Source organism: Hylobates moloch, unplaced genomic scaffold (genome assembly GCF_009828535.3).
Source record: "Hylobates moloch isolate HMO894 unplaced genomic scaffold, HMol_V3 SCAFFOLD_17, whole genome shotgun sequence".
NCBI classification, from domain to species: Eukaryota; Metazoa; Chordata; class Mammalia; order Primates; family Hylobatidae; genus Hylobates; species Hylobates moloch.
The window spans coordinates 272,700-288,686 of record NW_026652292.1 but is presented as its reverse complement, the minus strand read 5'-3'; the positions used below and the strand labels follow the sequence as shown (position 1 = coordinate 288,686).

The 15,987-nt window shown below is 54.4% G+C and overlaps 1 protein-coding gene across 2 annotated transcripts in view; it reads right to left on the bottom strand.

Moving 5' to 3' along the window:
- The window catches only part of AHRR (aryl hydrocarbon receptor repressor), a 107,820-nt gene that overhangs the window by 4,477 nt on the left and 87,356 nt on the right, over positions 1-15,987 (bottom strand). For both annotated transcript variants that reach the window (XM_058430022.1, XM_058430023.1), the window contains 5 exons: positions 10,270-10,399; positions 9,123-9,259; positions 5,602-5,801; positions 1,139-1,200; positions 716-857 (listed from right to left, as the gene is read on the bottom strand). In XM_058430022.1, coding sequence (XP_058286005.1) covers positions 716-857; positions 1,139-1,200; positions 5,602-5,801; positions 9,123-9,259; positions 10,270-10,399 — 671 coding nt within the window. The remainder of the gene's footprint in view (positions 1-715; positions 858-1,138; positions 1,201-5,601; positions 5,802-9,122; positions 9,260-10,269; positions 10,400-15,987) is intronic.

The following is a 15,987-nucleotide window of genomic DNA, read 5'->3' as shown; positions in this document are numbered from 1 at the left end:
ACCCCCACTGTGTGCCTGGGGCGAGTGAGGCAGGCCCAGGGTGGGGTGAGGGTGCAGGCTTCAGGGAGGTGTCTCTGTGAGGCCTATGCCAGCTGTCCAGTGTCAGCCACACCAGTCACTAGTGCTAGGGGTGGGGAAGGGCGGTGCAAATGGTCCCATGGAACTGCAAAGCAGAAAATACTATGTCCAGCAGTTTCTGCGGCCAAGCCTGTTGCTGACCAACAGGACACCACGTGCCTTGGGACTGGCACTGCATGACTGTGAGATGGTGACCTGGAGAGTGGGGAGGGGCCTGTGGTGCGCAGCTGGGCTCATCAGGAAAGGGGAGGAGACCCACCTGGGTGGCAGGCGGGCCCTGGGGAGGGAGACGGGGGAGAGACGGCTCTGAGCAAAGGCAAGATCAGGATGGAGCCGGGTGACCCAGGGTCCGAGTGACAGGTGAGGGTGGGTCCCAGAGCCCACGGGGCATCTTCGGTCCTGACATCCCTGGGCCGCTGCTTCCCGGGTTCAGTCCCCAGCGACACGCGCGACTTCCAGCCCGGGAAGCTGCGTGGACGGCGCCACGGAGAGCAAGGTTAGCCGTGGCTCGCGTGGTGGCCAAGGCTGCCGTCGTCTTTTTTATTTTTCTTCTTAATCACTCTCCCACCCACTCTTTGGCCTCCACGGTGACTTAGGGAGCTGCCAGGGCTGGGGGAGGCTGCCTGGCACCACTTACCCTGAGCCCCCCTTGGGGTCGAGCACAAGGTCGGGGCCGCCCCGGAGGCACAGGCATGGGGCCCTGGCGGGAACCTGTGCCCATCGGCCAGAGTCAGTCTGCTCCCTGAGCACCAAAACGCCGCTCTCTCTGCTGCTCCTTCCTGTTGGGGTTTAGAGGGGGAGGAGGCCGTCACGGTGCGAGCCGAGGAGCTCCTGGAAGACGGTTGCTTGTTCTCAGCAAGGCAGGACCCATCGGCTCCTCAGAAATGCACAGACCAGAGCCCGGGAACGGCACTTGTCCACAGCAGGACAGACACCAAGTGTCTGCAAAATGGCTTTTCCATGGAATACGCCAACGTCTCCACTGGGCGGGGAAGCTCTCCAAGGGCAGAAACACATTTTACCCACGTGGAAAAGATCAGATAAGAAATGTTCTAAGTACCTGCTGAGTAATTGGGTTTTCCATGCAGTTCCGATTCACACAGACTGGTGGTGGCTTTCACTCTGTGAAGAACACAGATGAACATGTGACATGTGACAGATGAACAAGCTGACATGTGGATAAACGTGTCGATGGTAGAAATTAATAATGACAGGTATTGCTGTCACACCTGAGCAGTGAAGACAGAAACAATAATTCACTCTTGTTTAATTCTTTATAGCGTGGAAGGTTATTTTCTCAGTTACAGATTTTCTGAAAATACTGTCATGTCACTTTTCAGGCCAATGAAGAGCTAATGAATTTGCTTCAGAAAGTAGAAGGATAAAATCGTAGGATGATTTTTAGAGCTTATATTTTTTTCCTGGAAGGCCAGAAAGAAAATGCAGTCCATGCTCATGACTCCAGGAAGTTATGTTCCAGGAAGTGAACACTGAGGTGAGGTGGAGACCAACTCGCATGGGACATGTGTGTACCCACACACGCATCACACTGATCCGAATCTTAAATCCCAACAACTCACCTCGGTAGATTCTGTTTTCTTTTGCATTTCAAAAGGGAAACAGTAAGTAGCGCTGCCCCACCAGCAGGTCCCAGAGTTGAGTTTAAACCCATCTGACTGACCCCACAGCCACAGCCCCGGCCCTGCCCTCCTCTCTGTCCTCTGGGCACCTCCAGGAGGGCCAGGACCAGAGGCTGACCAGGGGCCCATGTCTAACACAAGACTCACAATGCCCCATCTATGTCCATGAATGGCTGCAAAGCACAAGGTGTGTTGACGTGGGGGTCCCAGTGAATTATGGCGAGCAGAGGAATTCACAGAATGGGCTTCAGGAACAGGCAGATCAAGATCATGTCACAAAACTGCTGTGGGAAAAGCTGTGGGAGACTGGGGGGCTGTTGGGGGCTGCTAGGGGCTGCTGCTGGGGGCCATGGGGGCGGCTGCTGGGGGCCACGGGGGCTGCTGTTGGGGGCCACGGGGGCTGCTGCTGGGGGCCACGGGGGCTGCTGCTGGGGGCCGCTGGAGGCTGCTGTTGGGGGCCACGGGGGCTGCTGCCACTGCCTCAGGGCTCTATTCTGCATCTTGCACCACTGTGGTGCCCTGGACCACAGTCCTGTGGCTCAGGACTGGTGGACCACAAGGTGTATCCTGAAAGCTGGCTTCTGAATCCAGCTCAGAGCAGGGTGGGGAGAATTCCAAAAGCCTTCGGCACGTGGGAGTCAGTATTCTTGGTTTGGCAAGTTTTCTACCCCCTTCTGAGTTTGAATAACATGCTTGTTGAGCTGAAGCTGTGTGCCAGCTTTATGTGCCTTGTGCTCCACCCCACCCTCACAGCCCCACGGGGGTCTCGTCCAGGCCGCAGGAGGAGCGCTGTGACCTTCGGCTCCACACCTGTGCTGGTGATCGCACACCTACGTTCCACCCAGGGCCAGGACAGGGCTGTGGGCACACAGGGCCAGGCCTGCCCTGCCTGGCTGTGACACCGGGGGGATGTGTCCCTTCTGCTTCTAGGGCTGGGAACTCCCAGGGAAGACCAGGCTCGCCATGTGCAGTGGAAACTCCACGGTGACGGTAAGCAGAGGGCAGTGTTCCAGGGTTTGCGTGGTCCCTGTAGGTGTCGGAAGACCTGGGCCCGAACCCTGCAGAGACCCCAGGGCTTTCTGTGCACCTGTGTAGCGTGTACTTCTTTTCCCTTTAGAATTCTGTGTTCCTCCCTTGCCCTTTACATTTCCATCCTTTAAAATAAGGTACATAAATTTAATTAAAAACCTTCCAGAGATGTGTGGGCCTCAGCAGGCTGGCCCGTGTCCTGGCCGTCCCTGGAGCTGCCCTCTGTCCACCCTCAGGCAGCAGCAGTGAGGTGGGGCTGGCAGGGCCCAGGCAGAAGCCGCTCATGAGCAGAAATGAGTAACGAACATGGAAACCAACACAGCATGAAAACCTTCAAATAACCGCTGCTGCTGTCAGACTGTAGAGCTGCCTAAATGGTTATCTTAAAGAGGTCAAAGGTGAGGATGGAACTCACACCCACAACACAGAGCACTGTGATGGCCGGCAAGGTGGCCTTGGGGCAGACGGAAGCCCTTCACAGTCAACCCTGGACACTGAGCACGGGGCCCCAGAGCCTCCAAGGTCCTCCTTAGCAGGCCCCCAGCGGTGAAAGGGCCCTCGGCCGTATCCTCTGCATCTGGAAGCCAGCAGGTGTGTGACGGGGTCCTCCCAGAGGGGGCTCAGTGGCGGATCCTGGTGCTCCCACAGAGGGCACGGGTGTGAATACAAAAGATGTGCTGGCCCGTCCAAGGCGCCAAAGAACGGGAGGGACGGCAGCATGCAGGGTGCTGCTGAGTCCCAGACCTCAAACTAGTTTGGGAGCCTGGACTCTGACAAGGTCAGTCAAGACTGCATTTAAAAAATGAAATTTAATACTAACGGAAGTTAAGGAATGCAGGTAGAATCCAAAGTCAGACCACAAGGCAACACACGCGACTGCAACTTAAGATCGCCCCAACGCGCCTGCCACAGCAGGTAAAGGCAGCGCCCAGAACAGGGCGGGGACGTCTCCTCCAGTCTGCGTGGCTCCACCTGCTGTGAACATCCCCGGGTGCTGTCCATGCACAGAGGAGAAGCATCGGAATCAGGATATATCTGGAAACCATAACCCAGGGGCAAGGCAAACAGAGCAGAGAGCGCTCAGCCAACACAGGGCCGTGGCAACCCCAGGCAGTGAGATTCGAGTCACACCAGGAAGAATCTGCTCTCAAGGTTCTGTCTGAACCCAGCAATGTTTTCTGTGTGGGGTTTGTGCAGCCTCAGCCAATCACTCCTGGGGGCTATGGCAGAGATTCCCACTGGGCTGGGGAGCTGAATTCAATGCCTGCTAAGATTTCTTTCCCACACAGCATTTGCTACCCACAGAGAGGGGAGGCCATGAACAAAGCGGGCTGCCCAATAGCGGCTGCAGGATCGCGGGGCAAGGCTGAGCTGCACTTGGTTACCAGGGACTGGGCCTGCAGCGCCGAGGGGCCGAGGAGGACAAGTCGGGGGGTCTTGGAGTCACAGAGCAGGAGCACCTCACCAACAGCCAAGGACCAGGGGGCTGAGGGGCAGGGGGCAGGGCCAGCCCAGACCACCCCTCTGCCCTGCACTCAGCCCCGCCCCATCAGGCTGTCCCAGGAGGAAGTGGCAGGAGCGGCAACTCGCCCAGGTGGCCGGGGAAGGTGTCCTGCATAATTCTCTGAGAGGAAGTTGGATCTCTGGCATCCTGGCAGCCCAGCCCTGCCTCACTGGTGTCTTCCCAGCAGGTGGAACACAGTTTCTATAGGCACAGCATTTGCATCTCTCCCAGCACGCAAGACAGACTTAACACATTCTAGGAAACTACAGGCACGAATCCCCGAGGGCAGGGGTCCCCAGCCCCAGCCACAGATCGGTACCCGTCCATGGCCTCTAGGAGCCAAGCTGCACCGTAGGAGGTGAGCCATGGGCAAGCCAGTGAAGCTTCATCTGTATTTACAGCCACTCCCCATTGCTCGCACGATCGCCGGAGCTCCGCTGCCTGTCAGCTCAGCTGGGGCACGATTCTCACAGGAGTGTGAACCCTGTTGTGAACTGTGCATGTGAGGGAGGGCCCTAGGTTCGAGCTCCTTATGAGAATCTGATGCCTGATGATCTGTCACTGTCTCCCATCACCCCCACCCCACCATGGGGCCACCCAGTTACAGGAAAACAAGCTCAGAGCTACCACTGGTTCTACATTATGCCAAGTTGTATAATTATTTCATTATATATTACAACATAATAAAACAGAAATGAAATGCATAGTAAGTAAATGTAATGTGCTTGAATCATCCTGAAACCATCCCCCCACTCCCAGTCCATGGAAAAACTGTCTTCCACCAAACTGGTCCCTAGTACCAACAAGCTCGGGGACCAATAGGGTGTTTTCTACTTCTGAAAGGCTGAGAAAGCTGTGGGATAGGACTGGGTTGGCCAGGGACGAGGACCAGCTGGAGGGGCCGCTGTGCCATTGACCCTCCATCTGCCCACCAGGGATGCATTTCTCCGGCATCTCTTGCAGCCAGGAACCACCTCCACTTGTCCATAGACAGACGGTGCAAAGAGCGGGCAGCCAAGAGGTGGAGAAAGGCAGGGGCCACAGCCAACCCCCCATTCCCTTGAGGACACAGGGTCAGGGCACTTATTCTGAAACTGGTTCTGTAGCAGGACAATTTAGGAATGAATCAATACAGGCAACGTTTGGTGCCGGTTTGCAAATACAAGTTTGAAAAACACTGTTTCATCTAATCGTTGCTGCCTATGTTGTGTAATGACTTTTACAACACAAAACTTATTTTATTACTGGCTGGAAATGAAGAAAGAAGACACAGAAAATACTGAGCGTGGAGGTGTTTCGTGGGGGCCGCCAGCAGGCACCACGCGGCTGTAAAGGGCGAGTCCTACTCACTTTGCATCCGTGGTGGCCGCGGTGTCTGCCCTGGGTTTTGCCCTCAGAAGCGCGCTCCTCATTTTCATCTCCGCTGCGGAGGGGAGGAGAACGGGCGCCACAATGCAGAACAGCGACAGCCGTGGGGGGAGCGTGGCTCCTGACGGTGCCTTCTTCTTCTGTCCAAACAGGAATTTTAGTTTTCCTTGAAACTGCATCGTCTGGTGTTTTAAAGACAGAGAGGGAGGCGTGTTCACAAAGTGGCCTGGCAAGGTGGTCACAGGACACAGAACTCAAGGGCACGGCAGCAGCTGGAACTCGCAGGGAGGCAGCTCACCATGAGCGGCTCGGGACGGCAGAGCCACAGCTGCCAAGCGTGTGGCCCCCAGGCCTGGGCAGTGATTCGATGTGCTTGAATCGTCCTGAAACCATCCCCCATTCCCAGTTTCTCTGGAGTCGTGGCGACTGCCTTTAATTGACAGGTTCATTCCCGCGTGTGCTTGTGCACGTTCATGTGTGCCACCCCATGCGCAGGTGGGCACGAATTGAGCCTGCGGGACCTGCCACACCCACCCACAGCCAGGCCAGCGGCCAACCCCCTGGCAAGAATTTGCAGGACTGGATGATCTCCGAGGATTGTTTCAGCTTTAACACTCCATTTACAAATTATTAATTCTTCATTTGTAATCATAAAATTTGGGCACAACTTGATTTTATTTATCTAGGGTGTATGGTGAGACTTTAAAAGCCAGCAAGTAAGCTAGGAGTTTGTTATAAAAGAAAATAAAATATCTCTCTACAAAGGGAAGGCTGATGTATAATTTAGTTGCTTACCAAGGGCTTTCAGGGGTACTCCTGCCTTCTATGGAACAATGACCCCACAATGTGGGTCCACCCTCTCTCTATCCTTATTTCATCCATCTTTCTATCCATCCATCCATCCATCCACCAATCTATCTTTCCATCCATCCACCCATCCATCCATCCACCCACCCATGCATCCATCATCTTCCCATCCATCTATCCATCCACCCACCCATCTTCACATCCACCCATCCATCCATCCATCTATCCATGTTTCCATCCATCATCTTCCCATCCATACCCATCCATCTTCCCATTCATTCATCCATCCATCCATCTATCCATCTGTCATCTTCCCATTCATCCATTCACTCATCCATCCATTCATCCATCCATCTTCCCATCTATCCAACCATCCATCCATCCATTCATCCATCTTTCCATCTGTCCATCCATCCATCCACCCATCCATCCACCCATCCATCTTCCCATCCATCCATCCATCCATCTGCCCATCCATCCATCCATCATCTTCTCATCCATCCATCCACTCATCCATCCATCCATCCACCTTCCCATCTATCCAAACATCCATCCATCCATTCATCCATCTTTCCATCTGTCCATGGATATATCAAACAAATAATGAACACCTGCTGTGTAGCAGTCACACAATTGGTGTGGGGGATTCAAGGCAGTGGTGTGCTGGGAAATGTTTAACATCTAGCTCTCCAGGGGGAAAAATTCCCAGATATGTAGTGTTTGCCAATTTCTTTTGTATAAATACTCCCAACACAGCTGATTTCAAGCTCCCAAGTTAACTTCAGCCGAATCTCAAAAACTACCATTTTCGGTTGGCCCTGTGGGTGGCATTAGGGAGCTTCCGTGACACCCGCATTGCCCAGACTGCACCACTCAGGGTGAAAGCCGGGAAGAGCCATGAGGTCCTGCAGGGTTTTGGTGTGTTCTCTGTCAATACAGGAGCCCTTTATGGTGCTGTGGATGAATGGATTTTAATGGGAAAACAGAATCAGACACTTATTTGTATAAACCTTATTGCAACATTTTAGCATCAATCTAATTTCTCTGGCTTATTTCCTCCATTCAGTTCTTTGTTTGACAATTTCATTTTAAACTCTATTCCAGTGGCTGCACAGTAAAATCCTTCCAATTTTGGGTCATCTAGAAATAAGAGTTTTTAATTAACCAGGAATTGGTTATATAAATTTAAAAAACGAACAACATTCCTTAGCCAATAAAAGTATCTTAATTTCCACAAAATTTAGAACAAAATACCAACAGTGAAACCCCGTCTCTACTAAAAATATAAAAAAAATAGCCAGGCGTGGCGGTGGGTGCCTGTAGTCCCAGCTACTCCAGAGGCTGAGGCAGGAGAATGGCGTGAACCCAGGAGGCAGAGCTTGCAGTGAGCCAAGATCACGCCACTGTACTCCAGCCTGGGTGACAGAGCAAGACTCCATCAAAATAAAATAAAATAAAATAAAAACTTTACTGTCACTAGCTACCTAAATGAAAGCTGTGCCCTGGGGTGTGTGTGTGGCAACAGATCTGGGGCCTGTGGGGAGCTGGTCCTTCCACCAGGCACCCAGTGGGTGGGAAAGGCACAGAAACAGGCAGACCCACAGGTGCTTCTACCGTGAGGACGGTCTGCACCCAAGGTCTCCAGGAGGGCATGGGTCCACAAATGGGTGGAAAGCCGAGCCCAGGGGGCCTGCCCAGCTAGGGTGCTGGGGTCAGAGGGCCTTGTGGGGTGCTGGGGTCAGAGGGCCTTGTGGGGTGCTGGGGTCAGAGGGCCTTGTGGGGTGCTGGGGTCAGAGGGCCTTGTGGCATTGAATTGCAGCCAGGAGACAGCAAGGGCCACCACTGGGGCTCTGAGGGGCCGTGACCCAGGGCTGACTGTGCTGCGACCAGGGTGGGCACAGTGCCTGGGGGACCTGCAAGGTGGGCAGGGGTCTGGGACAGGGTGGGAGGCCTTTGCCCTGACACGTCTGATGGGGAGGACTTCTCTGATGCAATGAGGAGCTGGAAGAAGAAATGGTCAAATAGCAGAAGTGAAAACCCCAAGGATCTGCTTGCAAGAGAAGAGGGTGAAACTGAAAAGCTCAGCAGATGCCGTGGGCTCAGCCACTCACGCCAGCCAGAGCCGGAGGCTCTCCCAGCCCTTGGCAGATGTGGGGCATGTTTAAAATTTTTTTAATAAGTTTAAAATAAGGTACAACTAGAGTATAAACCCACTGCAGAGTTTTACATTTTCATCAACCTGGCTTGTCCACCACAGCAGGCCTCACAGTTGACTCATCACGCATTCCCCTCACATGCCCAGAGGCATCATGGCCCCACACCATCGCCAGGCACACAGAGCTCAGCACTGGCCCTCACCCCTCCACCAGGGACACCTGGGTTAAAGCCCCCACACCATCACAGTGTGCAGAGCTCAGCACCGGCCTTCACCCCTCCACCAGGGACACCTGGGTTAACACCCCCCACACCATCACAGTGTGCAGAGCTCAGCACTGGCCCTCGCCCCTCCACCAGGGACATGTGGGTTAACACCCCCACACCATCGTGGTATGCAGAGCTCAGCACTGGCCCTCGCCCCTCCACCAGGGACATGTGGTTTAACGCCCCCACCCCCTCTTGACCTCTGTTTCCTTCCACACCAGGGTAGAATGCATCCCAGATGTCGGAAGCCCCCTGCCAAGGACCCACGCACTCACCAGGAAGCCCGAGGTGCTGTCCAGCAGGCAGCGCACACGGCAGATGAAGCAGCGGGTCAGGAAGGCCGAGTACTCGGTGGGCGCGCCTGCACCCCACTCCTGGGCCCTGAGCAGCCTCCCCAGGATAGCGTCATCTCCTGAAGACCACAGGGGCCAAGGGGTGTGGCGGTAGGAGAAGCCAAAACACATGGGTCACACGTGCAACCGCATGCACAGAGCATGCAACAAACATGCCCGTGGCTCTCACGTGCCAGGTCATGTAAACCCCATCATTGTGCAATCCTCCCGCCCTCAGCATCCCTCTAGACGTCACTCGGACAAATTTTGCCTTCATCATCCCTTGCCTTTAAAAACATCGTTTTTAGTACATGTGCATGCACGACGATGGACCAATGGTTTCATCTGGCTTGTTTTTAGCTTTATAAAATGGTCTTGCATGTAAGTGCTTGGGCTTTGCTGTTTTGATTTAAGGTCAATCATACTGTCATGGTGGAAACTTTCCGTGAATTATTTTAGGCTTCTGTAGATATGTGCGAGAGAACCCAGGAGCCACCCTCTGCACAGGACCCCGGGCAGGTGTTGCCTCTCCTCAGAGCCCAGATGCAACTGTCCCAGCACAGCCCCCACCTGTCATTGCCTGTCAAGGAGCTCCACACCTGCCGGGCTCATCTTACCAGTCAGGGCCACAGGGAGGTTGGGGGCAAGCCCTGTGCAGGGGTCTTCTGTAAAAAGGGGTAACCGACTCTGAATAGCAACAATCTTTCAGGGACATTTATCGGATAACTCTAGTATGAAGCAAAGAAACTTCCTGGCAGACGTGAGACTTGAGGGGAGTTTGCAAAACAAGAGGCCAGGACTGCAGCTTGTGGTGAGGTGACAAGAATGGCAGTGACCTCAAGCCTGGCAGAGCCCAGGAAAGCAACCAGGAGTGAAGCACACTCGAGCCACACGGAGCTGGTGGCAGCCCAACCAGAGGACAGGGAGGCATGTGGGAGGACGTCTCTGAAGAAAGGTGAGATTCAGCGCTAAGGTCAACGTGGAAGGCAAAGCCCACCAAGAAGGCGTGACAGGGTCGTTTCCAGAGGCAGCGACGTGTTATGTGACCTGCTCTAGGTTTTGCTGACTCACTTGGACCCCAGACACCCACCTGTCTCCAAGGGCGGGGGCTGCCCAAACACCACCTGGGGAGGGTCCATGGCCCAGTGGAGCTGCCGGCAGAAGTCCTGGCGGTCGTCCACATGGATGTAGTCGTAAATGTTCTGGTGCATTACATCCGTCTGAAATAGTGCAACAAGATTACTTCAGCCTTACCCCAAGTGGCTTTACACATTTTATTCCACCGATGAGTAACCGAAAAATTTCCACTCTGCTTGTCAAAGCAAGTCACAGCCACAGGGAGAGAATCCCGCCGAAGGGACGGCGCTTGGCGCCGGTTCCCCGCTCCCTCCTGAGAAGACGTCTAAGCTCCCTGGAGCACCCGCCCACCCGTCTGCCCAAGTGGTGCCCACATCCAGCCTTTCGGGGCAAGCGGGAGGCTAAGAGACGGGCATCTTCTGGGCCGTAGACACTCTGGGGCCAAGACATCCACTTTCCTGTTGACTTGGACTCTTTGTGACTCGGTTTCCCATCACTTCACATCTTATGGCCTGTGATTTCCTTCTTCCTGACACCCAGGCCTCAACCTTCACCCACTTTCACGATGCCTCAAGGACGTGCCAGTTCACAGGCCTCTCTCTAGTCCTCTCTCCTTCCACCTGCTCAGAAGCAAAGCTGGGCCTTGACACAGAGGCCGACCCTCACAGGCACCCAGGGTCCATGTCTAGCGACAGAGGCTGACACTGTGGGCCACAAAGACTGACTTCAAGGGGGACTCAACTGTCACCACTGCCAGTGAGCGTGTCCGCGCCTGAGGAAGGCCGGCCATCCCACCGTCCTCTCCCTTCTCCTAACTGAAGAAAGTCAGGCATCTGCACCTGGAGCCTGGCCCGCCACCCCCGGGCCCCGAATAATTAACCCTGCCAGGGACTGCTAGAACCTCAGGACTCTTTGAGGGGGACCTGATTCTAAACGGCATTTATTATCATGATGATAACCCAGTGGTTCTTCCTAACTGGAGGAGGAGCTCCTTAAGAATCAAGACTTCAGAGGAATGTAACTAATAAGTCACCCTAAAGGGATGAGCATCTTCAAGCAACCCAATGGCAAGGACCCGCGGGGCTCCCCGAACAAGACGAGACACAGCCTCAGGAGGGCAGAAGGGGGAGGTGGCCCTCACTGACGGGGCTGGACTCTACTGTCTGTGCCTCCGCAGTTCCCTGCTGTGAACGCGCTGTCACAGAAAGCGGTGTACAGAGGAACAGGGACCCCTCCAGGTGAAAAGGGCCGCTCCAGCCTCCCCGCTGTGCACTCCTCGCGGCCGTGGTGCCTTCCTAAGGACTGGAGGGTAACCTAGGCCAAAAAGCGCCCAATCATGAACACACAGTTGGGTGAGTCACCTTCAAGAAAACACCCCGCGAGACCTCACCCAGATGAGGCCACAGGGCGTCGCCGGCACCCGCGAGGCTGCTTCTGCCTGTGCCTCTGAGTCGGGGCCGGACTCCACGTGGAGGGAGGGTACCCGCCAGCATCCCCCTGCCCCGCATCGCGACCGTGGGGGCACCTCGCCCGTTCCGTGCGTGCACACGGCATTCGCTCCGTGGCTGAACCGCGGGGTGGGCGCTGCCGACGAGGAGCCCGCTGGGTCCGCAAGGGCCTCCTGCCCGGCACTAGCCGGGCGCCAGAGCGGCCTCCCAGGCGGGGAGTTTCCTTTTCCAGTTAAGGCGCCAACGCTCCAGCGGCTGCACCTTTTGGCCAATGTTTGTCCTTTTCCCTGTATCTCTTTTAGTCGTTGCGGCGGATAGACCATGTTTCTGGCTATGGTTTCAACTTTCCACCTCCTGAACCATAACAAGGAGCATCTTGTATATTCTGGGTGTTCAGCCCTGCGAGCGTGTGTGCGCGTGTGTGGGTGGGTGGCTGCGTGCGTGGGTCTGTGGATGTGTGCGTGCTGCGTGGGTGGGTGGCTGCATGCGTGCATGCGTGGATGCGTGTGTGCTGTGTGGGTGGGTGGCTGCATGCGTGCATGCGTGGATGCGTGTGTGCTGCGTGGGTGGGTGGCTGCGTGTGTGTGCGTGGATGTGTGCATGCTGCATGCGTGCGTCTGTGGGTGCGTGCAGCCCGGAGGTGTCTCTTTCTGGAATCCCCACTGGGCTGTCCAGCTGCCGTGCCCGGTCCCTTCTGGGCCACCTTTCATGCAAGGTGTCCTCGCTGCCATCCCGCCCTCCTGATGGACACCGCAAGGCCCAACCCTTCCATCCTCTCCGCATGGGGAAGGCTTTTGTCCTGAGAAATCTCTCCTCATAGATCTAGCTCTGCCCCGTTATCTTCTGGAAACTTCCATCATGCCCTGAAGCTGTCTGTGGTGTGAGCCAGGACTCAAGACTGGCTTCCTCCTGCAGCGAAGCAGCTTGCCCAGCATCTGCAGGTGCTGCCTCCGTTCAACTGCGAAGGCCCCCCGGCTAGTGTTTGGTGAGCTGTGGGGTCTCCCCGCCTTTGCTCGGGGAGTCTGCACTCCTCCCAGCCCTAGGGCTCCCTCTTTCTCCCTTGACTTCCTGTTACCAGGGGATTGTCTTCATGGGGCTCTGTTAATTCAGGGTCTGGTAAGCAATGCTGGGTTTAGGCTTCCATCCCATCCTGTTCTATGAAAACAGGTTTTCCCAAATCCAGGACTTCACAGCTCTCTTATCAAGTAGCCAACGGCTCCCCCTTTAGTGTTCACTCTGGATACTGGAATATTTCTCATTCAAAACCCCCTTCTCCTCCAGGAACTGCACGGTTCTGCTGCTCTATGGCGGCAGCCTCAGGGCCCGTCAGAGGGAAGCTTAGCTGCATAAGTACCATGGTGTCACCTCTCATGTTTCCAGAGGGTCTCCAGGCTGAAGGATGCAGCATGTGAGAAGTTTAACAAATGCACATCCACATCCCGATGGCCAAAAAAGGGGATCCACAAGGAACCTCTCAGAGTTCTTATCCAAACCACTCTGCCTCCCAATTCCACATCTTAAAATCCACTTTACACCCTGGCATACATAACACAAAACCAAGGAAACAGAGACCCAGAAACCTGGGTCTTTCCCCTTCTAAATTAGAGACCTTATGACATTTGTTTCACAGCTTATGGAAAATGGTGTGGGGACACTTCCAGTAAACAGGGGTTGGCAACAAACAGAAATACCAACTCCATCAGCTCTTATGGGCCAGCCTGTTGGTCCCTGTGCAGTAAGAGCTGGGCAACTTGGAGGGCCCCGGCTTTGCCAGGACAGTGGGAAACATGGCTCTAAACACTCCTGTGCGAGCTCTTGACACGTTTTAGTGCCAGCTTTTTAGAACTGAAACGCAGAGGAACCAGCGTCCAGAGGCAAGCGACGTTCCCCTTACACTTGCTGTCATCCTTAATTTCTTCATTTATAAATGTTGCTTAAAAGACTAAAACTCCCAGCCGGGCACAACGGTTCACGCCTGTAATCCCAGCACTTTGGGAGGCCAAGGCGGGCGGATCACTTGAGGTTGGGAGTTCGAGATCAGCCTGGCCAACGTGGTGAAGCCCCATCTCTACTAAAAATACAAAATTTAGCCAGGCTTGGTGGTGCACACCTGTAATCTCAGCTACTCAGGAGGCTGAGGCAGGAGACTTGCTTGAACCCAGGAGGCAGAGGTTGCAGTGAGCCGAGATTGTGCCACTGCACTCCAGCCTGGATGACAGAGCAAGACTGTCTCAAAAAAAAAAAAAAATCCCATTCCTTTTAAAAAATAGATTCTTGCCCTCAGCTCCAACGGCCACAGGCAGACTTATTTCCCAATAGAAGGGAGAGACTCCTTCGGCTTTGTGGTCACGGTCAGGATGAGGCATACAAGGTCATCTGCACCCATGGTCACGTGGCCAGCAGCTGCTGCTTCACCTGGAGCCCTCACTCCCTGCATCTAGGGAACCTGGCTTTGTCATTGCAATGCCTGATGCCCCCAGCCAGGTGGTCCTGGGACTTCTCCAACTCACCAGTCACCAAGGCCTGCGCCTGCGCCAGTGGCACATGGCAGTGCTGGAGGCCTGGGTGCACCTGCTGCATGGGAACCCGGCTGTCCTCACAGTAGCTGGTGCTGCACCAGATCATGAGGCCCTGCATCTTCTGGAGCTCTCTCTCTCTCCAGCTCTTCACCATGGAGTCTGCCGCCTCCTGCACCAGAGCAGCTGCAGCCCCGCCCTGGTGACCCACACCAAAATGGCCCTCACATGAGTTTCCATAGACAACCCTGAGCTTTTTAGGCACCGGAAGGTGACCCCCACCCCCAGTACCCTCCCTGAGCGGCCCCAGGCCTCCCCAAGTGCCTCGTCCATCATCTCCAACCCCGAAGTCAGGTAACAAAAGGGAATCAACAGGCGAGAAAGGGCATCAACAGGCGAGAAAGGGCCTGCTGCTCAACCAAGGCCAGACAGCACACGTGACGGAGGGCGTAGGCGAGCTGGAAAGACTTCTCCAACTGAGGCAAATCTGAAGACAGGGTGAAATGTGAATCCTGTTTAGGTTGAGGAAACAAAGTTCTGTGTTTTAATCATCAGTGTGGCATGTCTGCCCTAAGTCTTTCTTAATCTTTTAAAGTCTGATTCCTACAAAGTGACATCAAGAGACGTGGTGGGAGAAATGGGAGGGGGAGAGCATGATGTTAACATTATCCAAATCGTACAAAAACAAACCCTCCTTTCGCCAACTAAAGACAGTCTTCATTTCAGTTTTACACCACCACTCAGGGAGTTTAGAGTAAAATCATTTCCAATTTTAATATGCTGCTCACTCTAACGGCTAACATTTTTACCTCTTTGTGCAAAAGCTTGCACACATCTGCTAACCATGCCTGTGGGGTTCTAACTGCTCTGATCAACGAGCTCTAATCTTTGAGAGAACGAACAACTTACCGAATCAACAAATGTCAATGGCAACTAAAATAGACGCCTAAAGCCGTTTATGCATCACTAAGCATGCTGAGCTTGAAGACACTGACATTATGCACTCATGCTGTGACCGGGAATAATTGGTTCCTGACTTTTTGTAAAGCATTTTGCACAATAAGCTCACACAAGCACAAAGCTGTTCTAATATTTTCATGAGATATTTTGCATCAACTAGAGGCAATGCCTGATTTAATGGCATTTGGAACCAATTTCCTCACAATCAAGGCAAAACTTTTTTTTTTTTTTCACTTCTCATGCTTGGGGGAAAATGACCAAGCGCCAAGAAAACAAAAAGTCCAATTAGCAAGCTCTGACCTGGAATCAAAGCTGCTCTGCACAGCACCTGCCCCTGTCCCCAAAGCCAAACCCTGGAGTGAGACCATCGAGCCATGGCTAAAGGCAGCGGCTCTGGGTGTGTCTGGAGAACTCGGGCAGCTCCAGATGCAGTGACTAGAGTTGACAGTGGTTCTGAGCATGCAAAAGGCAGAGCAAGTGGCCTTCTCTAGACTCGGGCCCTGCACATGCAGACCAAGCTGAAGCTGCTCTGTTTCGGTTGACAGAGTCACCGAGCCACACCCTCATGTCCGCCCATGTCCTGTCCTGCGAGTGCTCCCCCGTTCAGCGCACCCCACGGTGAAAGACACACCAAACCCCAGCAAACGCACACGGACCCAACGGACCCACTCCACTACTCTCCACGCGTGTAAAGGAAGCATCCCACGGCAGCTCCATGAGATCTGAAGACAGAAGATGGAGATGAAGAGGATGCCGGGTGGCCACCCAGACGCTCGTGCCATCTGTGGGAACGAGGGACCCACCAGC